This window comes from Sorex fumeus, unplaced genomic scaffold (genome assembly GCF_029834395.1).
Source record: "Sorex fumeus unplaced genomic scaffold, SorFum_2.1 ptg000233l, whole genome shotgun sequence".
Classification (NCBI taxonomy): domain Eukaryota; kingdom Metazoa; phylum Chordata; class Mammalia; order Eulipotyphla; family Soricidae; genus Sorex; species Sorex fumeus.
Genome location: NW_026606290.1, coordinates 1,877,470 through 1,904,714, shown reverse-complemented (window position 1 = coordinate 1,904,714; position 27,245 = coordinate 1,877,470). Strand labels below are relative to the sequence as shown.

General features: G+C 61.3%; 3 protein-coding genes across 3 annotated transcripts in view; 2 read left to right on the top strand and 1 right to left on the bottom strand.

Moving 5' to 3' along the window:
- Window positions 1-1,504: 1,504 nt before the first annotated feature.
- Window positions 1,505-5,361, bottom strand: CDK9 (cyclin dependent kinase 9). Its single transcript, XM_056108800.1, has 7 exons — window positions 5,207-5,361; window positions 4,699-4,780; window positions 3,866-3,956; window positions 3,394-3,560; window positions 3,132-3,303; window positions 2,826-2,974; window positions 1,505-2,364 (listed from the first exon to the last, which is right to left on the bottom strand). Exons 1-7 carry the CDS (start codon window positions 5,296-5,298, stop codon window positions 1,999-2,001), a joined length of 1,119 nt encoding a protein of 372 aa, XP_055964775.1. The 5' UTR covers window positions 5,299-5,361; the 3' UTR covers window positions 1,505-1,998.
- On the top strand, window positions 5,297-16,368 carry LOC130018051 (basic proline-rich protein-like). The gene is made up of 5 exons (XM_056108913.1): window positions 5,297-5,332; window positions 5,423-5,513; window positions 5,644-6,489; window positions 14,690-15,164; window positions 16,365-16,368. Exons 1-5 carry the CDS (start codon window positions 5,297-5,299, stop codon window positions 16,366-16,368), a joined length of 1,452 nt encoding a protein of 483 aa, XP_055964888.1.
- A 357-nt stretch (window positions 16,369-16,725) lies between these two features.
- Window positions 16,726-27,245, top strand: part of SH2D3C (SH2 domain containing 3C) — a 29,008-nt gene continuing 18,488 nt past the window's right edge. Inside the window, exons 1-2 of the mRNA XM_056108781.1 lie at window positions 16,726-16,801; window positions 24,821-24,860. Coding sequence (XP_055964756.1) covers window positions 16,758-16,801; window positions 24,821-24,860 — 84 coding nt within the window. The 5' untranslated portion in view covers window positions 16,726-16,757. The remainder of the gene's footprint in view (window positions 16,802-24,820; window positions 24,861-27,245) is intronic.

Genomic DNA, 27,245 nt, shown 5'->3' with positions numbered 1-27,245 from the left:
AGGCCATGCCTTGCACCCTGCTTAGAATCCCTGGTTTGAATCCACAGCATTGCTAACGGGCTTGCAAGCATCACCGGGTGTGGCCCCCAAACCACACACACACTCCTAAAGAGAACTTCCAAAACTGGTCTCTGGAGACCATTTCATCACAGGGCCCAGCTCTAACCATGCTGCCGGATGGCACCAGAATTCAGGCCTCACAGGGGAGGTTCCACCAGTTCAGGGACTGACTGGGACGTCCCCAGGTGGGAGAAGTAAGGCTCCAACTCGTGGGAGTGGGGGCTGGTTTCCTGCCCTGTGCAGTCAGGTCAATGCGTGAGCACATTCCCAATAAAGGGACAGAAGCAGAGAAGACAAGGACTGAGGCTGAGTGGCCTGGAGTGGTCACTGGCCCCACTAGCCGGCCAGACAACTTTCCCTCAGGTATGTTGCTGCTCTTCCAGTCTGGGTTCCCTTCCTCCCGTAACCCACGGTTCTAGCCAAAGCTCTCTCATGCAGAGACTCACCCCAAGTATGTTTTTTGTCACTGCTGTGGCTGCAGAATCCTCCTCTTCCTGGGTCAGAGCGACAGGAAAGCAGGCAGGCCCGAGTTTGATCCCTAGCATCATGGCTCCAAGTAAGCCTTAGGGTAAGCCCTAAGCACTTCGAGGTGTGACGCCCAAACCCAAAACTTACTTGTTCAAATCTCACTGGGGCATAATACTAACGGTGGGTAGGGTGCTTATCTTGCAATGGCTGACCCAGGTTCAGTCCCCGGCACCCCGTGTTTCTTTTGCTTTTTTGAGTCACACCCGGCAATGCACGGAGATTACTCCTGGCGGTGCTCGGGGGACATATGGGATGCTGGGGATTGAACCAGGGTTGGCTACGTGCAAGGCAAACACCCTCCCCACTGTGCTATTGCTCCAGCCCCGCCCCCATGATTTTTTGAGCCCACCAGGATTGAATCCTGAGTGTAGAACCAGGACTAACTCCTGAGCACTGCATATACCCTGCCACTGCCACTGCCACTGCGGGGGGGGGGGGGGGGGGGGAGGGAGGGAGAATTTCTTTAAGGGCCCAGAGAGTAGAGCGGGTAAGGCATGTGCCTAGCCGTCAGTTTGGGTTTGGTCCCCAGCACGGCCAGGTGTTAAGCCCTGTGCATCACTGGTTCAGTGCAACCCCAGAACAAACAAAAGAGCTAACTGGGGAACAGGAGAGGCTGCACGGGCCTGGGTTCCATCCCCAACCACCACCAGGTGTGGCCCCAAAACAAGGAACAGGATTGGGGGTGAGCTACCATACCGGGCGACTCATGTGTCATACACGTGACCCACCCAGGCTTAATCCTGGGCACCACCTGGTCCCAGGCACTGCCAAATGCAGCCTGAGAGGCCCTAAGCCACTCCCAAGGGACCCACCCGCGGGACTCCAACAGGAATACTGAGGAGGAAGAATGTGGGCACACGCAGGCAGGCGGGGGGGGGGGGGGGGGGGGGCGCGTGAAGACACTGCAGAATGCGTGTACTGAAAAAGACAACTTTAATCGCAACGGACCTAACTGCATTCAGGGAGGTCTCCAAACAATCCAACGCAAAACCCACGGTAATAGCCTATCGAAGAAACCAAGCACTGACCAGCCCCAGTACCTGTGGGGAGGTCAGACCAAGGGCAGGCCCTTCCCAGGCCGGCGCCCCACTTCCGCCTCTCAAATGAGAAGGACCCCTTCCCTCTTGCCACAATGCTAAGAACACTTAGCAAGTCACTGGGGACTCGGGGAGGCTCTCTGCCCACCCCCCCGCCAGCCGCGGGATTCCCCCGGACGGCACCCCCACCAAAACCCAACAACAAAGCGAGGTGGGCCTGGCACCCCTCCGAGACTTCTTCGAGGCCCTCCAGCCTGCTGGGCCGGGCTGCCAGAGCCCTGGGTGGGGATTAAATAATGTGTGTGGAGAGGGGGGAACGCAGACCCCCCGTGGCCCCCGGCAGGCAGGCAGTCCCGGCGGCGAGCCGCAATGCTCAGAAGACACGCTCGAACTCCGTCTGGTTGGTGGTGGCGGGGTTGCGGCTCTGGTTGGTGGCCTGCTGCGTGATCTGACTGCCCTTCCGGCGTGGCGGCGCCAGGTACTCGAACATGGACGTCAGGTGGGTGGACAGCATGCCCTTGAGGTCCGAGGGCATCGGGTCGGACCAGAAGAAGTCATGGTTCAGGGCGTCGTCGCTGTCGATGCGCTGTGCCGGGTCCAGCACCAGCAGCTTGTCGATGAGGTCCAGCGCGTAGGGGTCGCGCACGTAGGCCTTCAGCCTGTCCTTCACCTTCCGCTTCTGGCCCTTGACCAGCTCCAGCTTCTCAAACAGCTCGTACTTGTCCACATTTGGCCAGACCTAGGGACAGGCAGGAGGCAAGCAGAGAGGACGGATGGAGTTACTGGCGGGCACGGACGCTAGGGCTGGGGTCAGGCTGGCCTGCTGAGCGGGTACCGTCGGGCATGGGACATCCTGGAGGCTCCCGACGGGCCCCCTGGAGAGCGAACTGGACCCTCCGAGGTGACAGTCGCGGGGACCCATTCGGCTCCGCCCGAAAGCCAGCCCAGGCAAGCAGGCCACCGGACCAGGGCCACTTCTGACACAGGCAGGCGTGTGGCCAGGAGAGCTTGTACGGCCTCGCCCAAGGCCAGGCAGGCGACCGTGGACCCCGGGCCGGGGGTGCCCTGGAGAGCAGGCCCTGTCCCTCTGCCAGCCACGCTCCGGAGGGCGTGCTCCTCCTCCACTGCCCGCTCCTCCCCTGGGAGGGAGACTTCCGTAGCCCAGTGGAGCTCTGGCCTGGGGGGCCGGGGGCCACGCACCTCCGGGGTGATGGAGCCACAGAGCTGGCTGATGAGGGCGAGCTGGTGCTGCTCCGTGTTGCCCTGCATGATAGGGCTGCGGGTCCACATCTCCGCCATGATGCACCCGGCACCCCACAGGTCAATGGGGGGGCCGTAGTCCCGCTCCCCTGGGAAGAAGAGCGCCCCAGGGGGGCCCTTTGAGCCCGAGGGCCTCCTGAGACGCGTGGCCTCAGGGCTGGCGGCTCAAGAAGCCCTGACAGCGGGGGGGCGAGGCTGGGTGCGCGCCAGCCCCAGCCCCCCCTCTGCCGGCTCGGGCGTCCTCACCGAGCAACAGCTCCGGGGGCCGGTACCAGAGCGTCACCACGCGGTTGGTGTAGCGGTTGGGCTGACTGTTCTTAGCCAGGCTGAAGGCCCGGGCCAGCCCGAAGTCGGCCAGCTTCAAGACCCCGTCTCGGGTGATGAGCACATTGGCGGCCTTCATGTCCCTGTGCAGGATCTGCGGGGAGCGAGCGCAGGAGTGAGGGTCCCGCACGTCCCCCACCCCCCATTGCCCCGCCCCAGCCCCTCTGGCCCTGCCCCCACCCACCTTGTTGCGGTGGATGTAGTAGAGGCCGTTGAGCAGCATCTGCATGACCCGCTTGATCTCGGCCAGCGTGAACTTGACCAACACGTTGCTCAGCAGGCCCGCCAGGTCATGCTCGCAGAAATCGAACACCAGGTAGATGCTCCCCTTGCAGCGGTTATAAGGGGAAGCTGAGGGAGAGGAGAAAGTGAGAATCCCCACGCGGGATGGATTTTCCCCGCAGCCAAACCACCCCCTCCCCGGGGGACACCCAGAGTCCGCCTTTTGTGGGGAACAAAGGTTTCCAGTGCCTCCAGCAGGCCCCCGGGGACGGACCAGCTGCGGTGACAGGACCAGAGAAGGCAGTCACGGCTGGGACAAAGGCAGAGAGAAGGCAACTGAAACGTGTCTGGGTCCTAGGCCTGCCAGGTCTGAGGCTCCGAGCCTCATCCTCCACCGGAAAACGGGGGACTGGGGAGGGGGGGGCAAGACTGACCTTTGGTCCGACAGATCTCAATCAAGTTGACGACGTTCTCGTGCTTTAGGAGCTGAAGGATCTTGATTTCCCTCAAAGCTGTAATGGGGAACTGGGCGGAAAGACAAAAGAAAAGAGCAAAAGTGAGCCGGGCACCAGACCAAGGAGCTGCCCATGGAGGGTGGGGCAGGGCAGCCCCAGAGGCTGAGTCTGGGGGGTGGACAGGTGCTGAAAGCAATGTCTCTGAGCAATGCCCTGTGGGCACTCGGTCTCTCTCACTGGATAAACGCCCCTGAGCTGCTTCTCCCTTGGTGCTTTAGCTTAAAATCACTCCCAGTATGTGAGATCAGGCCCCATCCTGAGCCCAGGCAGCGGGAGTCAGGGGAGGGGGGAGGACTCGGTGCAACACGTGAGCGCCCCCTCCTGGTCCCCCGGGGCTACTGCCCTAAGAAATGAAAGGGGCCTGAAACAGCTGAAGGCATCACGAAATTGAGACGTCGAATTTGGGGCTGGAGGACAGCACAGCGGGTAGGGCGTTTGCCTTGCACGCGGTCTACCCGGGTTCGATTCCCAGCGTCCCATATATGGCCCCCCAAGCACCGCCAGGAGTCTTTCCTGAGTGCACGAGCCAGGAGGAACCCCTGTGCAACGCCGCGTGTGACCCAAAAAGCGAAAGAAAAAAAAAAGAAAAAAACCAAAACTCCCTGGGAGGTGAAAGTCTATACACACGTGGACTCTGAGTGCGAAGATCCCAGGTGGGGGACGGAAACACGCCCCCCTCCCCCCGCCCAGCCGCGGGAGGAGGCAAGAGTCCAGGGGGATGGGCCGGCCTGCCCACCCCGCCAGCTACTCACCCCCTCTTTCTCGTTCTCCATCAGCACTTTCTTGAGAGCCACCTTCTGGCCGGTCTTGCGATGCTTGGCCTTAAACACCTCCCTGCGGGCCGAGGAGGGACCACGGGGGAGGGGGCTCAGCGCGCCGCTTCCGCAGGGGCCGCCCCTCCCCCACCGCGAGGGCCGGGCCGGAGGGAGCCGGGGCGGGGCGGGGCGGGGCAGGGCCTCGGGGTCCGCCCGTCCCCGGTCCCCGGTCCCGGAGGTGCCTTCCCCGACCCTCGGCTTCCGGCCTCGGGCTCCCCCCACCCCGGCCCCGCGCCCCGCGCCCCCCGGCGGCCCCTCCCCGCGCCCCTCCCGAGCCTCGTGGCTCCACCCCGCCAGGCGACTCCGCCAGGCCCGCGCGGGCGGCGGCGGCGGCGGCGGCGTGGCCGAGCGAGACCCGGGCCCGGCCCGGAGCCGGGGGCGTGGGGAGGGGGCCTCCCGCCAGCCCGGGGCGGGTTGCAAGGCCCCCAAGGGCGCCCGGCCTTACCCGAAGGTGCCCTGGCCGATCTTCGCCAGCTTCTCGTACTTGGTCACCTCGTCACAAAAGGGGCACTCCACCGAGTCGTACTGCTTGGCCATGGCCGCTTCCAGCGCGCCGCCGCCGCCGCCCCCCGCCGCCCCCGCCGCGCCCGCCCCCGCCGCGCCCGCCGCCGCCGCCGCCGCCGCCGCCGCGCCCGCTCCGGGTCCCGCCGCCGCGCTCCAGGGCCCTCCGCGGCCGCGCCACTTCCGCCTCCACGGCCACTTCCGGCCTCGCGGCGCCGGCCCCGCCTCTTCCGCCCGCCGCCCGCCGCCAGGCCCCCTGGGACTTGTAGTTCCCGGGAGGCCAGGAGGAGCCGGAGCTGCAGAGGAGGAGGAGGCGCCGCCGCCGCCGCCGCCGCCGCTGCCCCCGCCGCCGCCGCCGCCGCCGCCGCCGCCGCCGCCCAGGCCGGCGGAGGCCCCGGTCGGGGGCGGCGCGGGGAGCCGGGGCGCCGGGGCGGGGGCTCGGGCCGCCGCGTCCCGCTGCATCAGCCCGGGCCGCCGCTGCCGCCGAAGCCGCTGCCGCTCTGGCGCCCGATCCGGGGCCAGCCGCAGTGCCCTGCTCCTCCTCCTCCTCCTCCTCCTCCTCCTCGGACGGCGCCGCCTCCGCCGGGCTGCGCGGGGCGGCGGCGGCGGGCGGGCGGCTCGGCGGGGGTGGCGGCCCCCGAGCCGCGGCCCGGGGGGCTCCCTGGCGGCGCGGCCCGGGGCCGGGCGGCCGGCCGAGGGGGCGAGCCGGGGAGAGCCGACGCGGAGGCGGCCCGCGAGCCCGGGAGGGGGCGCGTTATAAAGAGGGAGGCGCCCGGGCCTCGCCCTCCGCGCCCCTCCCCCTCCGCCCGCCCCCGCCCTGCGCCCTCCCACCCTCCGCGGCCGCACCTGCCGCCGTCGCCGCCCGCCCGCCGCCGCCGCCGCCGCCCGCCGCCCTCGGCGCGTCACCGCCCGCGGCCCCTCCTCCGCCTTCGGAGGTGGGGCCCCGCGCGCCGCACCTGGCCGCGGGCCGCGGGCCTCAGTTTACCGCCCGCGCGCCGCCCGCCCGCCGCCTCCCCGGCCCGGCCGAGGGAGGGGCGGCCGGGGGCCCCGGGAGGAGGGACCGGCCCCCGCCCCCGCCGCCGCCGCCGCCGCCGCCGCCCGGGCCCCCGCCACCCGCCGTTGACATGGCAACCGACGGCCACCAGGGGGCGCGGCGCCACTGGCGGCTGCGGGCGAGCCCAGGCCCGGCCTGCAGCCCGGGCCCCCGGTTCTCCGGAGGGGAGGCAGGCGCGCGCGAGCGTGCAGGAGGCAGGCAGACCCCCGGGGGGCCTCGCCTCGCCCCGCGCCCCGCCGCGGCCGGGGCCCGAGCCCGGTTTGGAAGCAGCTAAACGTTTAACCAGCCCACCCCCCCTCCAGCTCCCGTGCTCTCGGAAGCGCTGGGTCGGGGGGGGGGCTCCTGCTGAATCCTAGCTTCCCCCCCTCGCCCCCCGCCCCTGGGCTGGGTGGGCGACCCATTTTACAGAAGACCCTGAGGCTCAGAGAGGTGAGGTCGTTCGCCCCAAGGTCACCGGAGGTCAGCGCTGGGACGGGGATCCGAGGAGGGGTTTGCTGATGGGCGATTCCTCCCTGGCGCAGAGGGGTCGCGCACCCAGCTCCCAGGGACCCTCCTCCTCCCCAGCGCTTGCCCGGCGCCTGCCTCCAGCAACCCGATCCGGCCCTGCGCCTGCTCCTCTGGGCCTGCCCCGGCTCTCCAGGCCTCTTCCAGATGGGGCCCTGGGCCTGGCCCTCTGCCCCTCGCAGCACCCCTTCATTCCAGAACCCCCGTGACTTTGCCTGCAGCTCCCGACTCTGGCCCGGTAGCTGGCAGTGTGGACCAGGCCGGTCTTTAGAGGGGAGTGACCTGGGCTCGGTCTCCCGGAGGCTCCAGCAGGGCTCCAACGTTGGCTGCCTTGGGGCCGGGGAGGCCAAGAAGAGAGAAAATAATAATAATCGTGGTAATTACAACTTTATCGACGGACAATAGGCAGCCCAGGCCCTACACTTAGCGTGAGCTCAGCTCCAGCATGAAGGGAGGGTTGGGTGCAAGGGGACACTGCACTCCAGGTGACGTCTCCCGGACAGTGACCACTCCGACCACCGAGCCAGATCAGTGTGGCACGAGCCCAGGCCCTGCCCAAGGCTGAGCCTGCTGGCCTGGGTGCCTGCCTGATGGCAGCAAGGGGAGGAGTTCGACATCGGGGTGGCCATCAGGGTCTGGGTGTCGCCACCCTCAGACTCTCGGGCCCCTTCCTGTTTCCCACGAGCCAGCCTGAAGTCACATCCTGTGAGCAGAGGTTCCCCCCCACCCCCACCCCATCCTCGCAGATCTGAACCCTCACACCCGCCAGACACTTCCCCTTGGGGCTGGGGCCTCTTGCTCCCCTGGGGAGGAAGGTGAGTGGGAATGGACAGAAGCAGACTGGACGGTGCTCCCCAGAGCCACTACTCGTGAGTTCTGATTCCTTGACGATTGGTTGCGGGACAGGGTGGGCAGTTGGGTTGGGCAGGGGACCATACTCGGTGCAGGTGTCAGCTGACTGAGCCGCCCCGCCATGCTGCTGCCATTTCACAGATGGGAAACTGAGGCCCTGAGTAGGTAGGAAGGGGAGGCACTGGCCAGCTGTTTGACACTGCCTAGGTCTCTGTCTCCCCTGGAGCTGGCACCGGCGACGGACACAGAGGGAGAGACGGGACCCTGGGTGTCCTCTGGGCTGCACTCTGGGGTGCAAAAAAAAAAAGGGTCACTGGATTGGGGGTGCGGGTGCCCACACCAGCTGGGCTATGACTCTCTGACTTGCTTATCGGCCGGACCTGTAGAACTCTCCAGAACCCTCCCTCAGGACGCGGCTCTTAGCAGATCCAAGTCCCCCCAAAGGGAACCAGGAAGCTGCAGAGGTGGGGTTCAAAGCCAGGACCCCGTGACCTCCAACATGAAGACTCCCCGGGTCCTGTTGCACCTTCCCAATGTGTCCCCCCCTCAATACCAGACCACGTCTCCTGAGGCCTAGGGTGGGGGGGCCCTCCTATCTCAGGGAGCCCGGGTCTGCCTGAGACCCCAGAGAATCTAAGACCAATGAAACGAATGCCGACTGCGCGTTTTGTTGTTCCTTTTGATCTTGCCTTTGTGCCTTTTGACTCCTGGGGGTGGGGTGGGGAGGGACGGAACCAGGCGAGGCCACCAGGTGAGGAGATTGCCCAGGCAACCAGGTGGGGTTCGAGCCGGGGCCCCGTGAGTCCAGCGCCTCTGGCTGGCAACTGAAGCCTCCCACGTCAGCCGAGTCCTAGGCCATGGTCAGGCAGGAAGGGGCAGTCGCGGGCCCAGGCCCCTGACGGACCTGGAGGAAGCGCGCAGAGGCGACGGATGAAGCCGTGCCCGCGGTGCCGGTGGCAGAGCCCTGGGTGTGCAGGGCTGCGGGCACGGGCCAGACTCCAGCGCGGGTGGAGACAGCCTGGGGGACAGCCACTCACCAGCAGGTCCCCAGCCGCACTGCCAACGGCCACTCTCGAAGCTGCACAAAGGGGCTCTGAGCTCAGCGGAGCGACCACACTGACCCCATTCATCCTCCCGGGGAGCCCCCCGGGGCCCTGGCGCCCCAGCCAGAGGCCGCCACACCCCGCCTGCACTGCTGCCGGGGCCCCACGGGGGGCCTCACCACCACCACCAACACTCAGATCCCCTCACTGTTGACCTGCTTCTGCATGGAAGCGCCCCCCTTCCTTCCTCCACGAAGACCACCTGGGTCTGCAGAGGTCACAGCCCATGGCCCAGGGCCAGCACTCACTCCTTTTATGCCTTCAGCATCCCCGGAAACGGGGGCCCGCCAGGAGCCTGTTTCGCAGATGGGGGACCCGGGAATTGAGAGTCTCAGGAAAGCAGCTCCCAGTCGGTCGGGTGCAGGAAGGGGGTGTCAGCTCCTAATCCAGGAGCACCCATCACTGGGGGTTCCTCTGGGGGGCAAGCCCAAGGATCCCCCTCTGCCTTCCACTAAGAAGACCCCCCGCCCACATCCCCAGCTCTGCCAGGCCCCCCCCTCTGATCACATGAAGATGATCGGATACCACCCTGGGAGCTGGGAGGTAGCAGTCTGCCTGCCCTCTGTTCCTCATCTGTGAAATGGGCTCATAGATCTGTTGAGCCTTTGCCCAAGGACGGGCCAGGGGGGCTTCCAGCCTCAGGCCTGGCTCAGGTCAGCGCTTGGTAGAAGGAGCAGAAATGTTCCCTCCTCCCTGTTCCCAATCCAGAGCCTAAAAACCCCATCCTCTCTTTTGAACTTTGAACTCAGCCCTAGCCAGGCCTTTTGTTCTCATGGTCTGTGTTCCCCGCATCCTGAGTCAAGAGGTTCAGCTGGGGGCCAGAGAGATTTCCCAATGGGCTGAGCACATGCTTTGCATGCTGGAGTTCTGCGTTTAATTTTTGGCCTATGTGGTCGCTCAAAAAAAACGCTGGGAGCGGGGCTGGAGAGATAGTATAGCGGGGAGGGCGTTTTTCTTGCACGCGACCAACCTGGGTTTGATCCCCGACATCCCATATAGTCCCCCCAGCATCAGCAGGAATAATTTCTGAGTGCAGACCAGGAGTAGCCCCTGAGTATCACTGGGTGTGACGCCAAAACCAACCAACAAGAATATGCAGCTCCCAAGCCCCAGGTTGGGAGAAGCCCCTGGGCAGTTTCCGGCATGCACCCCCCTGCCCCGACCTCCAAATAGGCTCAGTCAGACCTTCCTCCACCAGAGTCCACCGTCCTGTTGGATCCAGGCACTTGTAGGTATGGACGCTGGGACCTCAGTCTCCACAGCTGGACAAGCAGGTGCCGATTCCCTATAATCTAACTTCGGGGGACCTTGATTTCCACATCTGTTGGAACAGGAGACAGGAGGAACAACACTTAGGGTCAGACAGACTAAGTGACCTGAAGATATTCATGGGCACTTTTTTTTTTAATTTTGGGGGTTTCTTTTTGGGTGGGGGGCTCACACCCTGCAATGCTCAGGGACTTCTCCTGACTCTACACTCAGGAATCACTCCTGGTGGTTCTTGGGGGACCATATGAGATGCCGGGGATCGAACCTGGGTCACCACGCGCAAGACAAACGCGCTCCCTGCTGGACTATAGCTCCGGCCCCAGAACTTTTTTTTTTTTTCAGTTGTTTTTTGGGCCTGACCCAGTGGTGTTCAGGGATGACTCCTGGCAGGGATCAATCCTGGATGCTCCATGTGCAAGACAAGCTCCCTACCCACTAGAGTATCACTTCAGTCCCTCTGGCCACCATTTTGGTTTCGTGTTTAGGGACCACAGCTGATGGTGCTCACGGGCTACTCCCCAGCTCATGCTCAGACCCCAGCAATGCTCAAGGAGCCATGTGGTCCCAGGTGCAGGACCTGGGGCTCCCACATGTGAACCTGTACTCTGGCCATTGGGTCATTCTGGTAGGACACAGGGGACCTAATGTGTTGCCGGGGAAGAAGCATGGTTGGCAAGTGCCCTACTAGCTCTGCGGCCCCCACGGTCACTGTTGTTACGCCCCGTCTTACCTGGGAGAGAGGACCCAGCACTCCAGCTGTCCTAGGCGGTGACAGGCAGCAGAGCGGCGGTGGGTGACCCTGGGCTCAAGCAGCCCAGCCTCCACAGGTGTGGGACAGCCTGTGAAGGACCTTTCATTTCCTCCTCTCTGTTCTGCTCGTGTGTGTGGGAATACGCACCTTTACACACATTCGTACACATACATGCAACAAATTATACATACATGCACAAAGGTATGCTCATAGACACACAATATGCATACACACATTGATATATAAACTTGTGAGGACACGCGCACACACACACACACACACACACACACTTGCACACAGGTTGTGGGGTGAAAAAACACCAGTTTGTGGGTTCAAGAACCAGCCAAGGACTAACTCCTGAGCATCGCCAGGTGTGACCCCTGCCTCCTCGCAAAAAAAGCAAGGACCAGCCAAGGGGCTGGAGTACAGCAGGTAGGATGTTTGCCTTGCACATGGCTGACCGGGTTGATCCCTGGAATCCCGTATGGTCCCCCAGTCCTGTCAGGAGTGATTCCTGAGTGCCGAGCCAGGAGTAACCCCTGAGCATCATCGGGTGTGACGAAAAACAAAACAAAACAAAAAACAAACAAAAAGGACCAGCCAGGGTGAGTTGTAACCTACTTGGCCTCAGTCTTAGCTTCCCCATCCATACAATGGGTGTGATGGACTGGATTGGTGAGTCCCAGCTTTATTTGACCCACTGGTCCCCTTTTCAGTAAAGGGATCACTTAGTGGCCCCGGAAATCGACCTTCAAGCAAACAGAAAGTGCACCCTGATGATACCGGGGGGTACCCGTGCCCACTTTGGGAAGCACGAGGTGGGCCTAGGATGGTGCCCGAATCAGCATGGGCATTGCTTTTCTAGCACCGTGTCCTGGAGGTGGGCACTGCAACTTACCCCCGGCTCACGGGGGAAACTGAGGCTCAGGGAGGAGAGTTCCCAGGCCTGCTAAGAGTGGGCCCTGGCTCTGGAAGCCCTCTGGTCCTTCCCTCCTCTTCATCCCATCCCCCGTACCAACCCCCCTCCCCTCTCCCTGCACAGAATAAGCCACTCTTACTCAGCCCCTCCCCCCCACCCCCCCGCTGGCCCCATCTGGACAGCTGCTGGCAGGTCCCCCGTGGCCCCGGCCCAGTGGGCTCCGTTCCCAGAGTCTGTGGTTGGTTCCACACAGGCTTGTGGTCTGCCCCCTGCCCCCTGCTAGGGGCCAGCGAGGCGGCCCATAGGGCCTGCACTGGGGGTGGCCCTGGGCTCCCCCCCCCCCCCCCCCCCCCCGCAGAGAGGATGGGAGGGTGGGGCTGTGGGAGTTTCACTGGTTTAAAAATACACAGAGGAAGCGAGTTGAGTTTGAGGGTGCCAGAAAAGGGAAGGGGAGGTGAGGCAGACACCTCCTCAGTGCTCTTGGAGCCCCGGACTCGGGAGGCCTGCCCGGTCCAGGGGGATGGAGGCAGAAGCGCCCAGGAAAGCCAACAGGAAGTTCAGTGAGTGCCGTGCCCGTGAGTTCTGTCCAGTCCTGTCCCTGCCTGGCTTTCCTGTTGGGTCTCTGCCTGCGCTGCTTCACAGCCTCTGCCTCCTTCCCTCCTTCCTGCTTCTCTTGCTATCTGTTGCTGTCTCTGCCGGGGAGGGGGGCTCCTCTGGACCCCGGGGTCACTGTCTCCAGCACACTGGTCCTGGACCACTGGCTCTGCCGCCTCTCGGGCTGTGCATCCGTCCGTCTATGCCTCTTGGGCTGTGCATCCGTCCGGGTATGCGTCCCTCTGCACGCCTGCCTCCAGTTTCCCAAGGGGGCTGGTGGGTGGTGGTGGGGGGGGGAGTCCAGGACCCAGGGCAGATGGGGTCCTGATGACTTCTGTCTTCCTTGAGGGTGACATTCGGGTGGGGACAGGACGGGATGGTCTGAGACAGCCAGACAGACAGTCTGAGATGGGGAAGGCTCAGTTTCTCTCCCTGCCTCATTGCTGGGTCCTCCAGATCTTCCCTGCCCGGACCCTGACGTGAGGGCTGAGAAAGGGGGAGCCTCTGGGCCTCCCTCCGGTGGGGTCACATCTGCCCCGAGGGCACCCCCTCTAGCCATGTGTCAGGCCAGAGCCAGAGAACAGGGCAGTGGACAGGGCAGGGAGTGAGCCCCCTGGCCTCCCACGGCGGCTTCCCAAGGTCTGTTCAGGCTCTGCTGGGTGGCCCATCGCGTGGGGTGTCCTGCCACCCTCCCCGTGTGTTCGGGAGGACCCGGGCAGGCGAGGAGGGCCCAGACGTGGGAAACAGCAGCTTCTTCCTTTGCTCCTCCTGAGGCCCTGCGGGGAGGCAGAGGGCGGAAAGCTTAGGGGACAGTCCCTTGGTGGGGGGAGAGGGGCAGAGGAGGGCCCTCGGCTCCCGCGGAAGCAGGAGAAGGCTGACTGCCTGAGCCACCACAGGCTCAGCTGACAGGAAGGAGAGACCGCAGGGAGGGGACCGTCCTGGCCTTGGGACCATGTTACAGACCCCCTCCCTGCCCCCACCCCGGCACGCACATTTTCCCCTGCCTGTGGCATGGCCTCAGTGGGTCGTTTCATCCTTCTGAGACACAGTTTCCTCATCTGGGAAATGAGGGGGTTAAACTGAGAATTCACTGAGGCCCGGGGTGCGGGTCAGGTCCGGGGGTGGGGGAACAGGGTCTTCAGCCCTACCATCCTCTCCATCACTTCTTTTCTTTTTTAAACTTTCTTGATATTTTGGCCACACCTGGAGGTGCTCAGGGCTTACTCCTGGCTCAGCACCCAGGGATCACTCCTGGCAGGCTTGGGAGACCATCTGGGGTACCAGGGATTGAACCCGGGTTGGCCGTGAGCAAGGCAAGCACCTGTGCACTGCACTATCTCTCTCGCCCAACATCACTTTTTTTCCCCACATCCAGTGATGCTCAGAGGTTACTCCTGGCTCAGAAATTATTACCGGAGGGGGGCTGGAGCAATAGCACAGCGGGTAGGGCGTTTGCCTTGCACGCAGCCAACCCAGGTTCGATTCCCAGCATCCCAATGGTCCCCTGAGCACCGCCAGGGGTAATTCCTGAGCGCAGAGCCAGAAGTGACCCCTGTGCATTGCCGGGTGTGACCCAAAAAGAAAAAAAAAGAGAGAAATTATTACCGGAGGGGCTCAGGAGACCATATGGGATGCTGAGACTTGAATTTGGGTTGGCCGCGTGCAGGAGAGTGCGCTGCCCACGGTACCATCTCTCTAGTCCCCTCTCTTTCACTTCCTTTTTTTTGGGGGGGGTCATACCCAGCAATGCTCAGGGGTTACTCCTGGAGGTGCTCGGGGGACCATAGGGGATGCTGGGAATCGAACCCGAGCCAACCGTGTGCAAGGCCAACGCCCTCCCCGCTATACTATGGCTCCAGCCCCCCTCCTTCACTCCTGACACGTGGTCTCTGTGGCAGGCAGCCTGGGCTTGTCTCTGTCCTCTCACTCCTGTTATCTCTGTTTCTTTCATTTTCTTTCTGCTTTTCTTTTTGGGGGTTTGGGCCACACCCTGCAGTGCTCAGGGCTTTCTCCTGGCTCTGTGCTCAGGGATCACTCCTGGTGGGGCTCAAGGGACCGTATTGGATACTAGGAATCAAACCCAGGTTGGCCGGGTTGCAAGGCCAACACCCTGCCCCCTGTACTATCAACTCGGCTCCCTCATCTCTGTTTCTTAGGGCAAAGAATGAAGCCCAGAGAGGCCAGACAACTTGCCTCAGGTCACACAGGTTCAAATGTAGGACTTGAGGTGATTCCAGCACTGCCATATTTTATACGGAACAATTACAGAGGGGGTGAGGGAAGCCTCTGGCCCTCGTTAGGACCTCAGTGAGGGAAACTGCACACATGTCGGCGTCATGTTGGCACTGATGTGAACCTTTTGCCCTCCCTTCCCCTGCCAGGGTTCTTCAAGTTCAAGGGCTTTGGGAGCCTCTCCAATCTCCCTCGATCCTTCACTCTGAGGAGGTCGGCACCCACCATCAGCATCCGGTCTTATCTGCAGCCCGACACCTTCGAGACCACACAAGATGACATGGTGACGATCCCCATGAGTCCCCCACCCTATGCCCGCTCCAGTGACATGTACAGCCACATGGGCACCATGCCACGCCCCAGCATCAAGAAGGCTCGGGACCGGCGGGCCATATCACAGGCCCGGCAGCGGAACCCTGAGCCCCACCTGGGGCCCCCAGATCAGGCTGACACCCCCAGACTGGAGGCAGCCAAGGAGGAGGTGGTGGCGGGGACCACTGCTCCCACCCCCGCTGCGGGAACCAACCCTTCAGCCACAGAAGAGGACCCCACGGAGAAGGAGAAGCCTAAGAACCCCGAGGAAGGCGCCGCAGAGGATATGCCCTTAAACATGCCCCCGGAAAGGTAGGTGGCTGGGGGTGGCCTGCAGGGACAGTCTCTAGCTTCTTCCTTCCACCAGAGAGGCACCCCACACACACCAGGAAAAAAGACACCGCCGAACGAAACCTCAAGGGCTTATCTGTTTGTGTATTTGTTTGTTTAGGGGCTACATCTGGCCACATCAGGGTTTTCTTGTGGCTGGGGACCATATGGGGTCCCAGGGATCTCACCAGAGCTGGCATGTGGAAAGCAAGCACCCTGCCCACTGGACTTTTTCTTTGGCCCCTGAAAAGCTTCGTTTTTTTTTTTTTGTTTTGGTTTGGTGGTGCTCAGGGCTTACTCCTGGCTCTGTGCTCAGGGGTCACTCCTGGCAGGGTTGGGGTGCTGCATGTAAGACCCAGGTCAGCTGAATGCAAGGCAAGTACTATACCTGGCGTACTTTCTCTCCAGCTTACATCTTGGAATAAACCACAAGAAAAACAAAAACTCAGGTGAGGAGTACTTTTATTAGTTTCATACTTGAACGGGGACACTGAGATTCAACAGGAAGAGCCATCGGCTTCCCAGCCCCTCCCCCCAACTCCCACAACCACAGGCTAGGCATCTAATAAAGGACAAAGTTAGGATTTGAACTTTCCTGACCCCCCCCCCCCCCCCCAAGCCCTCCCTAGGCAACTTCCAGCTTGGGTCCTAGCAAAACCATTTGTCAACTTAGCTTGATTACAGGCTGAGCTGAGTTCATGTAAATTTCAAATGATGTTTACCGGACCATAGTGCTCATTTAAAAGCACCCTTCTGGGGGCTGGAGCGATAGTACAGCGGGTAGGGCGTTTGCCTTAACGCGGCCCACCCGGGTTCGACTCCCAGCATCCCATAGGGTCCCCTGAGCACCGCCTGGAGTGGTTCCTGAATGCATGAACCAGGAGTGACCCCTGTGCATCGCCAGATGTGACCCAAAAAGCAAAAAAAAAAAAAATCAAATAAATAAAAGCACCCTTCTTTCTTGCGGGGGTGGGGGTGGGGCACCCCGGTGGTGCTCGGGGGACCCTATGGGATGCCGGAGATCCAGCCCCGGTGGGCTGCGCGCCAGACAAGCACCCTCCCCGCTCTCTTTCCTGCCGGGAGAGCGCTCCTGGACGCTTAATAGAGCGAAAACTTTATTCGGAGGCGTGCCTGGCTGCGGGAGGCGGCCTCCTCCAGCCCTTGTGTCACCGTTTCCTGCAGGTAGAGGGCCCCCAGCCCGCGATAGGGACCTTCAGAGGCAGCCCGCAGCCTGCGCCGAGCTCGGAGAGTTCCGGGGCGCCAGGAGGGAGCTCTCGGGGTGTGGCTTTCCGCTGAGCTCGGGTAGGTGAAGCGCGCGGGGCGGGGCGGGGCGGGGCCTCACGCGCCACCGACACCGATCAACGCCCCAAGTGGGCGGGGCCAGGCGGGAGGCGAAGGGCGGCCCGGGCGGGCGTGGCCTTTCAGGGTGGGCGTGGCCTCGTTGGTCGGGGCGTGGCCTGCCGTGGTCACGCCCCCCGGGTTCTGCCGGGAGCTCCGCGGCTCGCTGGCCGTAGGAAGGCGGGAGCCGTGGGGCCGAGGGGGTCCCGGGGCTGCAGGCGGCGATCGCGGGGAACCATGACTACAGTGGGCCGAAGGTGCGCCGCAGTGGGACCCAGAGGGTGAGTGACCGAGCCGGGCCTGGGGACGGCCGAGGAAATTCCTGACCGGACTGTGCCAATCCTTGCTACCTTGGTGCCTGGGTGGGTTTGATTGGCAGCAGGAGCTCGAAGCCGCCTTTGAGGGCATCTCTGTCCCCACGAGGGCTCGGCACGGGCTGGGCACCTACTCCTCGCCTCCCCCCCAGGAGAGAGGCTTTCATCACTCCCCCTGCCCCGGCCTTGGACAGATAAGGGTTCACTTGGCCAGTTGGGCACTTTCGTAAAGTCAGAACCTTCCTGGCCCCTGTCCTTAGCAGCTGGGCACCCCACGCTCTGCAGGCGTCACTGAGGCTGGTGAAGGGGCGTCTGGACAAGCTTAGGGATGGCCAAGTCCAGGAGGCGCCCAGCCTCCCTCCGCTGTGGGCTTCTGACCTCTTGTCCGGGCGGGTCAGAGCAGGTAGAGGACAGACCGTGTCCCCACCCCGATCATCGGGCTGTCCAGGGGTCCAGCATGGGGAGCCCCTCCTGGAGCCCCCCCTGAGCCCCAGTCTCCTGCCTGACTCCCAGGCTCAGCAGCAGGCCAGGAACCCAGCATTTCTCCCAGGATCCCCTGAGCCTCAGCCCTGTCCCCCACTCCCCTGTGTGACCAGATCTCGCCCTCCTTGTCTCCAAAGCAGGGCCCAGGGCGGTCTCTCTCTGAAGAGGACATTGGAGACTTGTCACCGAGTCTGGGGGGCCTCGGTCTTTTTTTGGGGGGAGGGGGCACCCCCCGCAGTGCTCAAGGCTTACTCCTGGCTCTGTGCTCAAGGACCTCTCCTGGCGGGCTTAAGGATGCCAGCAGGGACGAACCCGGCTCATCCCTGCGCCCCATACCCACTAGACTATCTCGCTGGCCCCATGGGAGCCTCATTCCTGTGCATGCTCTCGGGAGGGATGGAGGGCTTGTCCTCAAATCTTCCTAGGGAGCCACCGAAGTGGCAGAGAGCTAGAGTCCCCCACCCCACCCCCACCCCCCGGGAGGCAGGGTGCACCTGGAGCCGAAGGAAGGAAGGGGAAGAGGTGAGGCCGCAGAAGTTTCCTGGTGCCCGTTCCGGGCTGAGATCATGAGGGGGATGTGGAGGAAGGAGGGAGGCGGGGCCGGGAGCACAGGGCATGGGTGGGGGGGCTTCTGGTGCCCTGGAGAGCTGTCCCCACCGCACCTCAGCCTCCGTGAGGCTGAACCCTGACACTCTGTGGCCTCAGCCATGTTCCAGAGGAAGAGGCAGACGCTGGGGGGGGGGGTTAGAGGGGGGACACTCACACTTGCTCCCCCCATGTTGATTTGTCAGGCCTGGATCCCACCTAAGGGATGTGACCCTAAGGGGCACAGAGGTGACCCTAAGGGACATGGCTGGCTGGAGCACCCAATGGGTGACATCTGCCGCACTGACCTGGGGGTTGGGGGAGTGGTCTTTATCAGCTGGATTGTTTTTTTAATGAGGAAACTGAGGTGCCAGGAAGGGCATTTTCCTGGGGTCACAGAGCCTAGACTTGACCCGATCTGAGCAGCGTGCCCTCCCTGTACCACAGTTCATTGCCTGCCGGCCAAAGTCCTGATTGCTGCAGATAATTTTCCAAGATAACCCCCCTTCCCTTCCCACACACACACACCAGGAAAAGAGGCAGCTAGCACCCACTGGTGGAGAAAGACACGGGTCTTATGAAGATGTTTGTGAGGCTCATTCCACTTGCCCGTTAAATTAGGGTTCCACTTGTTTTAATTTTTGCTATTTTTTTTTCTTTTTGGGTCATTCCCGGCATTGCACAGGGGTTACTCCTGGCTCATGCACTCAGGAATTACTCCTGGCGGTGCTCGCCAGGGGGACCATATGGAATGCTGGGAATCAAACCTGGGTTGGCTGTGTGCAAGGCAAATGCCCTACCCGCTGTGCTATTGCTCCAGCCCCCTGCTAATTCTTTTCAATGTTCTTTTGTTTGGGGGCCACACCCAGCGATGCTCAGGGGTTACTCCTGACTCTACACTCACAAATTACTCCCAGTAGTGCTCAGAGGACCATATGGGATGCCAGGGATTGAACCTGGGTCGGACGCGTATAAGGCAAATGTCCTACCCCTGGTGTTATCACTCCAGCTCCTTGCTTTAATTTTTTTTTTTGGTCACACCCGGCGATGCTCAGGGGTTACTCCTGGCTTTGCACTCAGGATTCACTCCTGGCGGTGCTCGGGGGACCATATGGGATGCTGGGAATTGAACCCGGGTCGACCGCGTGCAAGGCAAACGCCCTACCCGCTGTGCTATTGCTCCAGCCCCATTGTTTTTAGTTTTTGGGATATTTTTGACCAGACTCGGCAGTGTTCAGGGCTGACTCCTGGCTCTGCATTCAGGAATCACTCCTGGCTAGTCTTGGGAACCGTGTGTAAGACAAGTATCCTACCCACCGTATTATTGCTCCAGCCCCTTGTTTTATTTTTTACTGAGAACCCACTATGCCTCAGGTTCTGTTCTTGGTCTTGGGGAGGCCGGGAGGGGCATGGCTCTCAGACCAGCTCTCATGCCCCCACTCCCATTCCTTGCAGGGAGAGCAGGGGCAAACTGGGTAAAGCTTTTTTTGTTTGGGGTCATACCTGGCAATGCTCAGGGGTTGTTCCTGGCTCTGCGCTCAGGAATCACTCCTGGCGGTGCTCGGGGGACCCTATGGGATGCTGGGGATTGGACCTGAGTCGGCTACATGTAAGGCAAATGCCCTCCCCGCTGTCCTCTCGCTCTGGCCCCAAACTAGATAAGGCTCAAGTGGAAGAGAAAAGGAAAAATCTCTGGAAATGTTTCAGTGAAGTGAGGGAACGGGGGCGGGGGCGGGGGGGGGCACCGAGGGACTGGGGGAGGGTGAATGCCATGGGCCGTTTGCAGAGGTGAGTTAGGGAGAAGTTTGCACGAAAGTTCTGTGGGGGGTGAGCAGAGATGGGCGAGGCCCCCTTTGCTCCCTGGGGGAAACTGAGTCAGGCCAAGGGGACATGACCCTGTGCATGGAGACCAGGAGTAGGGCACACAACAGAGACCCTCCTGGCTGGAGTAAGTAGATTGGGAGCTGAGGGAAGGAGAGTCGGGGAGCAGAGGGGACTTGGGGCGCAGATAACATCAGGCTGGCAAGGCCCTGCGGGGGAGGAGGGTCTGACTCCTCGGGTTTCTCCAGGAGGATTCTCGCTCTCAAGGGGCTCCCTCGGTAAGACCCAGAGATCCGTCCCCTCTGGTCCCCCCAGACCAGGGGGCTGTGCTGAGCCGGAAGAAGGCGACAGTGCGAGAGAGCAGGGGAGTTCCTGGGCTGCCCCTGTCCCAGCCCTGCTGGGTACTGAGAACGAGCCAAGGCGACCCCTCCACCCCCATTTCCTTCTGGAATGTTGATTTTGGTCCAAGAATTCCCAGCGCTCCCCAGAGTCCCACGACCCTCCGGCCTGCACGGTGACGTCAGCGGTCGGGCATCTGGTAGCGATTACCCACCAGGGGAGGGGGCCCGTGGTGGGCCCGGGCCGGGGCGGGCGGCTGGTCCTTGTCTTCCAAAGGGGCCCAGCTGCTCCTGGCTCTCGTTTCCTGTGGAGACTTTCTCACAGTCCCTGAGACCCCCGGACGCCTCAGGCTGTGGGAACGGCGCTGCCTTAGGGCGGATGAACAGCCCCCGAGTGCCCCTCTCCTGCACCCCGAGGGACTCTGGTCACAGAGATGCTGCACCTCGGGTGGGGGGTGAGGGCTGGGGGCCACAGAGCCAGCGCCTCAGAGACTGCCGACCCCTCCCCCCTCTGTGCCTCAGTTTCCCCATCCAGGCAACACCGACCTGCTTCCCCGGGGGTTCTTGTGCAAATAGCAGGAACAGGAGTTACTCACGCCATCCCTCCCCCCCACGAGCAGGAAGGGGAAACTGAGGTTGGAGCAGAGCAAGGTGACATAGCCTTCCCTTCCCGGCCCTCTCCGGTCCAAAACCAAAAACCCAAAGAAAGCAGAATAGTGGCCTTTCTTGGCTTCCCCGCTCCCCCCCTCCCAGCGTCTCCCCGTCTCCAGCCCAGAAGCTGTCCCCGTTTTCTGGGGGAGCCCATGAGGAAGTGCCTTCAGGCCAACCCAGAGCCAGTCCCGGCAGCCAGCCGCGAGCCCAGGGCTAAGTTCCAGCAACCTCGAGGGAGGGCCGGAGGGAGGGATGCCGTCCCGGCGCCCAGCCCACACTCAGCCAGCACCTTCTTTTTTTTTCTTCTCTTGGAAGTAAAAATTACAACCAAATTTTATTTGCAGGTTTGAGGAAGGGAAGGGAGGGAGAGAAAGAGAGAATATCGCATTCAAGAGAGAACATGGGCTTCTCCAGCGCGGAGAGGGAGTTGCAGAACATGCCCCAGCGTTAGCTGCCGAGGGATGAAAGTGGGCAGATGTGGGGAGACGCAGGAGGTTGGGCGACACGTTTGCTCGGGGGCCACAGGCCGGCACCTTCCCTGTCTCCTACTGGCTCTCAGCACTCAGGCCCCGCCAGCCCTGGCCGGATGGCCCCAGGGTCGTGCCCTTCTGTGCTCCCGCAGCCCAGTGGAGACAGAAGGACCAGTGACTTCTCCAGGGTCGAGCTCCCATTCACAGCCTGCTAGGGAGGCAGGCAGAGGGCGGGTGTCCTGGGTCATTCCAGCACAGAGCCACGTGTCCCGTGTCCCCTCGGTATGTGGGGAGGGGCGGGGACCTGAGCATGGGTCAGAGTGAAGGAGGGGAAGAATCTTCAGCGCCCCGCACCCCGCCCAGAAAGACAGGTAGGGGCTCGCCAGGGCTGGGGACCGGAGCAGCCAGGATTCTCCCAGAATCCTCTGGGTCTCAGGAAGGAAGTCACGATGCTCCCACTACACCTCGAGGAAGCCCAGCCTCAGAGGGGGAAGGAGGGCAGCTGAGAAGCGGGAGGCCCTCGGGCACAGTGGCACAGAGAGGGCAGACGGGCAGAGGCTGGCCCCGGACTGCCCGGGTGCCTCGCCCTTCCTCAGAAGCTGACCCAACAGGGAAGCCTGCTCGGGGGAGGGAAAGGCTAATGGCCAGTAATCACCGCTCATTAATGCAATTAATTAAGCTAATGTATGCAATAAGTGGTGTCAGTTATCAGGACAAATCGGTTCATGCAGGCAGTTCCAGGCGTTGGTTATTTCAATAATTAATGTGGCTGATTAATGGGCCGGATTGGGGACAACTGCTCAGTTGTCACTATTATTTCTTAATTGATTTCACCACCAATATTCGAGGGGAAAGTGCCTCTCCAGTGCATGAAAGAGGAATACATTAATCAATGGGAGCTGAGTTGATTTTGGTTTTTTTTTTTTTTTTTTTTTTTGCTTTTTGGGTCACACCCGGCGATGCTCAGGGGTTACTCCTGGCTCATGCACTCAGGAATCACTCCTGGCGTTGCTCGGGGGACCCTATGGGATGCTGGGAATCGAACCCGGGTCGGCTGCGTGCAAGGCAAACGCCCTCCCCGCTGTGCTATTATTCCAGCCCATGATTTTGGTTTTTAAACAAAAGTTTTTTTGATTCCCAGGTTTGATGGGCACAATAGAAGAATGTTCTCGTCGTCTCCAAACAAACCGAGATCTGAAGGCTGGTTGGGGATCAGTGTGGTTGAAGGGAGAAAGGCAGTCCCAGGCAGAGGGAACCTCTTGTGCAAAGGCTCTGAGGTTGGAGGAAGTCCTGGAAGTCAGAGGTCAGAAAGAAGGGCCAGGGGAGAAAGCGGGGGCAGAGAAGGTGCTGGCAGAAACTGGTCACAGAGCCCCAGGCCACAGGACTAGACTTGTCCTGAGGGTGGCCGGTCCTCCTGTGACATTGATTCATTAAACGAGAGAGAGAGAGAGAGAGAGAGAGAGAAAGATACAGCCAGCAGGGAGTGCCCTTGCCTTGTCCACGGTGGACCTTGGTTCGATTCCCAACACCCCATTTGGTCCCCAGAGCCCACCCCCCCAGGAGTGATCCCTGAGTGCAAAGCCAGGAGTAAGTCCTGAGCATGGTTGGGTGTGGCCCAAACACAAAAACCAAACTGAACCGAATCAGTAAATTCACTGGGACTGGGAGGTGCTGCCATGACCAGCTACTGAGCACTGAGCCAGGAGTAGCCCTTGAGCGCTACCCGATGTGGCCCCTTCCCTGAGCACCCACGCTGTGCCGTGTGGCACTGAATCCCGGGAGAGACACGGGCCTGGGTCACTGGGCGGCTTCCCCGGAAACGGCATGTGAGTCCAGCAGCGAGAAAGGGTCATCGGGGCAGCAAGCAGGCATGGCCAGCAGTAGCCCTGCGCGGCCCTTCCTGGGCCTTGCAGCCAAGCAAAGGTGTGATTTTTTTTTTTTTGGAGGGGGAAGGTCACACCCAGCAGTGATCAGGGGTTACTCCTGCCTCTGCACTCAGGAATTACTCATGGCAGTGCTCGAGGGACAATGTGGGATGCCGGGGATCGAACCAGGGTCAGCCCCGTGCAAGGTAAACACCCTCCCCGCTGTGCTATCGCTCCGGCCCGGCAGAGGTGTGATTTGAACATCATTGTTCTGGCTGTTGGGGTGAGGACAGGAGTGTCCCCTGAGGCAGCCGAGAGGCCAGCGAGCAAGTGGACGCAGGGGTCCTGGCCGGCCGGGGGCAGTTAGCAAGCTGTGTCACTCTTGTCTGGGAAATCCTGCCGTGTGGCGCAGAGTGGGATGCTGCCCGGGGCCTGGCCTCTGCCCTGAGCGCCCCCAGGGGCTGGTTGCCCTGTTCCACCTGGTCCCTGGGGCCGCCTCCCCCTCCGCGCTGCTCCACTCCCGCTTCAGTGCCCGAGGGGAAGTGGGCAGGAAGCAGGAGGAAGTGCTGGGGCGATCCCGGTGTCCTGGCCAATCTGTTCCCAGCAGCCGGAGGATTTCCGGGCCTGAATGACCGGAAAGGCTGGGATGGACACCTCACCCGGGAAGCACAGGGGGAGGTGATCAGGGGGGTCCCTGCCCCCGCCCATATAGCCACAGGTCAGAGAGAACCCAAAGGACTTAGGGAGCCTGGACAGGGGTCAGGAAGGACTTGTAGGACAGTGGCCCTCAGTGGCCTTCATGCCGGCCCTTGGCGGTTAGGATAGTCCAAAGCTTAGCTCCTCTCTTCTTCTTTTTCATTTTTTTTTTTTTTGGGAGAAGGTCCCACCCAGCTGTGCTCAGGGCTTACTCCTGGCTCTGCACTCAGGAATCCCTCCTGGTGGCGCTCAGGGACCACATGGGATGCCGGGGATCGAACCTGGGCCGGCCGTGTGCAAGGCAAGTGCCCTCCGTGCTGCCCTATTGCTCTGCCTCCTTGCCTCCCACGTTTGCAGATGGGAATCCAGAGCCGATGCTGGCCAGAGGACTAGGAGCCAGAGTGGCAGCTGGTCCTAGGGACGGGCACTGGTTGAGGGCTTAGTAGCCATCCCTGCGTTGAGCAGTCAGCGTCGATGGTGCTCTACAAGCGCTAAGCTGGCGGCTCTCTCAGGAAGGAGGCAAAGTGAGTGGCCTCCTCATCTCATTGCTGCCAGGAAACGAACAAAGTGGTCGTTCTGGCCCAGGACGGGTGCTGGGAGGACCGAATGAAAGAGCAGGGAGGGACTCTTCAGGGTAGGATAGTCAGGGCAGGCTTCTTGGAGGAGGGGCCATGAAGAAGAACCCGGGAGAAACTGGTCAGGGTCGGGTAAGCGGATGACTCCCTGGCGGGCCTATCAGCGTTTGAGCAGTGCAAAGGCCCTGTGGCCTGAAGGAGGCAAATAAGGGGCCAGTGGTGCTGGGGCAAGCTTGGGGGTGGGTGGGTGGATGAAAGGAAGAGGGGTGGGGCTGGAGAGGGAGTACAACGGGTGAGGCCCCTAACATCCACCAGCTCGTTAGTGTTAACCCGGGTAAGCCGAGGCGCAGAGAGGAAACCCGGACTCAGGGCCAGCGAGACCCACCTGCCACGTGGGCCCAGCCCACGGTGGGCAGAGGAGCGCAGAGCTGCAGCGCCCGCTCCCGTCGCCAGGGGGCGCCCCGCCGAGGCCGCGGACACTCACTCTCTGTTCCCCTTCCAGGGCCGGTGCAGAGCCAGAGGCTGGTGGGGACTACGTGAAGGTAAGCGGTGGGCGCTGGGGGGCTGGAGACTTGCTGCGGGGAGCAGAGTCCTCCTCTGAGTCTCTCTGGGCTGGGGTGGGGGACCTCGGGGTCCCTGCTCTGAGCACGTGGGGCCAATTCCGGTACCCCAACCACTTTGCTAGCGGTCTAGGACCCCCTCCCCACTCCCCACACACACGCCAAGGGGTCTCCAAGCTGCGCGTATTCATCCCGGGCCCTGGGAGGTTGGAGTAATGATGCTAGCAGCATTAATGGTAGGACAGAACGTGCCTGGCTGGAGCGATCGGACAGCAGGGAGGGCGTTTGCCTTGCACACAGTTCGATTCTGGGTACCCCTATATGGTCCCCGGAGCCCTCCAGGAGTGCAGAGCCTGAGCTTCGCTGGGTGTGGTCCCCAAACAAAAATAAAACAAAATAGAGGATGTGGACGCCTTACTGGGCGCAGAGCCCTGGCTGGCTGCTGGCCCTGGAAAGAATAGGATTTTGTGCTTTTTTTTTTTTTTTTTTTTTAGCGCCACTGGGGATCAAACCCAGGTAGGTCCTCCACATAGGGGTGCTCTCTTCTGGTTTTTGTTTGCTTGTTTGTTGTTTGCTTTTTGGGTCACACCCGGCGATGCACAGGGGTTACTCCTGGCTCCGCACTCAGGAATTACCCCTGGCGGTGCTCAGGGGACCCTATGGGATGCTGGGAATCGAACCCGGGTCGGCCACGTGCAAGGCAAACGCCCTACCTGCTGTGCGACTGCTCCAGCCCCAGGGGGGTGCTCTATTCTGAGTCACATCCCCAGCCCTATTGTTCTCCTCCATACATGTCTCAATGGACAGCAGAGACCTTCTGCTCTTTAATTGACAGGAAACAAGGCCCAGAGATGTGCGGTGTTGGGGCCCTGGTGGTCACACAACAACTGGAGGGCAGAGTGGGGACTGTGACCTGGTTTTCATCAACTTTCTTTTTCTTTTTTTCAATTTTTGCAAAAAAAAAAAAAAGGGAGGGAGGGTGTGGTAGGGGCACACTCAGCGATGTTCCGGACTTGCTCCTGGCTCTGTACTTAGGGTTCACTTCTGGTGTGACTCAGGGGACCCCATGGGGTGCTGGGGACTATAGGGGGTGCCAGGGACTAAACCCAGGTCAGATGTGTGTAAGGCAAGCTCCCTACCACTGTGCGATTGCTCTGGCTCCTTCATTTCTTTTTCTAAAATTAAATTTAAAGTATTGGGAAGGGGCTGGAGCAATAGCACAGCGGGGAGGACGTTTGCCTTGCACACGGCCGACCCGGGTTCGATTCCCAGCATCCCATGTGGTGCCCTGAGCACCGCCAGGAGTAATTCCTGAGTGCAGAGCCAGGAGGAACCCCTGTGCATCTCTGGGTGTGATCCTCCCCCCCAGAAAATAAACAAAGTGTTTGGGAAGTGCACATGTGCTATACCACTGAGCCAAATCCCAGTGCCCCACCTTGAATTCATTTGGTCTTTCCCCTCCCAGATACCCCCAGCACCCCCGAGCCAGACCCTATTTTTCAGAATCTCCCGTGCCAGTGGGACCCAGGCAGAGCCATACATAGCTGGACATTTCCAGCAGATCCTTTTTTTTTTTTTAATTTTAATTTTTGGGCCACACCTAGCAGTGCTCAGGCCTGTCTCCTACTTCTGTGCTCAGGGATAACTCTGGGCCCTTATGTGGTATCAGGAATAGAGCAAGATAAGGAACTTAACCCCTATACTATCTGTCTGGCCCCGGACCCAAATGTGAATGAATGAATGGTTTTATTTATTTATGTATTTATTTAGGGGCAAGACTTTATATATAAATATAAAAAAATAAATATTTTTAATATTCATTTTATTTGGGGCTGGAGGGGTAGGGTGTTTGCCTTGCACGCGGCCGACCTGGGCCGACCTGGTTTGGTTCCTCCGCCCCTCTCGGAGAGCCCGGCAAACTACCGAGAGTATCGCGCCCGCACGGCAAAGCCTGGCAAGCTCCCCGTGAAGTATTCGATATGCCAGAAACAGTAACAAGTCTCACAATAGAGACGTTACTGGTGCCCACTCGAGCAAATCGATGAACAATGGGAAGACAGTGCTGTTCATTTTATTGTGTCACATCTGGCGATGCACAGGGGTTACTCCTGGCTCATGCACTCAGGAATTAGTTCTGGCGGTGCTTAGGGGACCATATAGGATGCTGGGAATCGAACCTGGGTTGGCCACGTACCTGGCAAATGCACTACTTGTTGTGCAATCGCTCCAGCCCCTAGTTTTATTTTTTATAGCTGGGAAGTCCACACCTGGTAGTACTCAGGGGCCAGAAGTCATTCTTTTGTGCTTAGGACTCGTGGTGCTGCCATCTGGTGGTGTTGGGGGGTATGTCCTGCCAGCGATTGAACC

What these genes read in the sequence shown, in the direction of transcription:
- CDK9 (XM_056108800.1), bottom strand. Translation starts at nt 5,298, where the DNA reads ATGGCCAAGCAGTACGACTCGGTGGAGTGCCCCTTTTGTGACGAGGTG. An exon ending in TGGAGAACGAGAAAGAGGGG is followed by an intron (nt 3,957 to 4,698) that starts GTGAGTAGCTGG and finishes CTTTCCGCCCAG; the next exon opens with TTCCCCATTACAGCTTTGAG. An exon ending in ACTACATCCACCGCAACAAG is followed by an intron (nt 3,304 to 3,393) that starts GTGGGTGGGGGC and finishes CGCTCCCCGCAG; the next exon opens with ATCCTGCACAGGGACATGAA.
- LOC130018051 (XM_056108913.1), top strand. Translation starts at nt 5,297, where the DNA reads ATGGCCGCTTCCAGCGCGCCGCCGCCGCCGCCCCCC. An exon ending in CGCCCGCCGCCCGCCGCCAG is followed by an intron (nt 5,514 to 5,643) that starts GCCCCCTGGGAC and finishes GCCGCCGCCCAG; the next exon opens with GCCGGCGGAGGCCCCGGTCG. An exon ending in GTTCTCCGGAGGGGAGGCAG is followed by an intron (nt 6,490 to 14,689) that starts GCGCGCGCGAGC and finishes TTCCCCTGCCAG; the next exon opens with GGTTCTTCAAGTTCAAGGGC.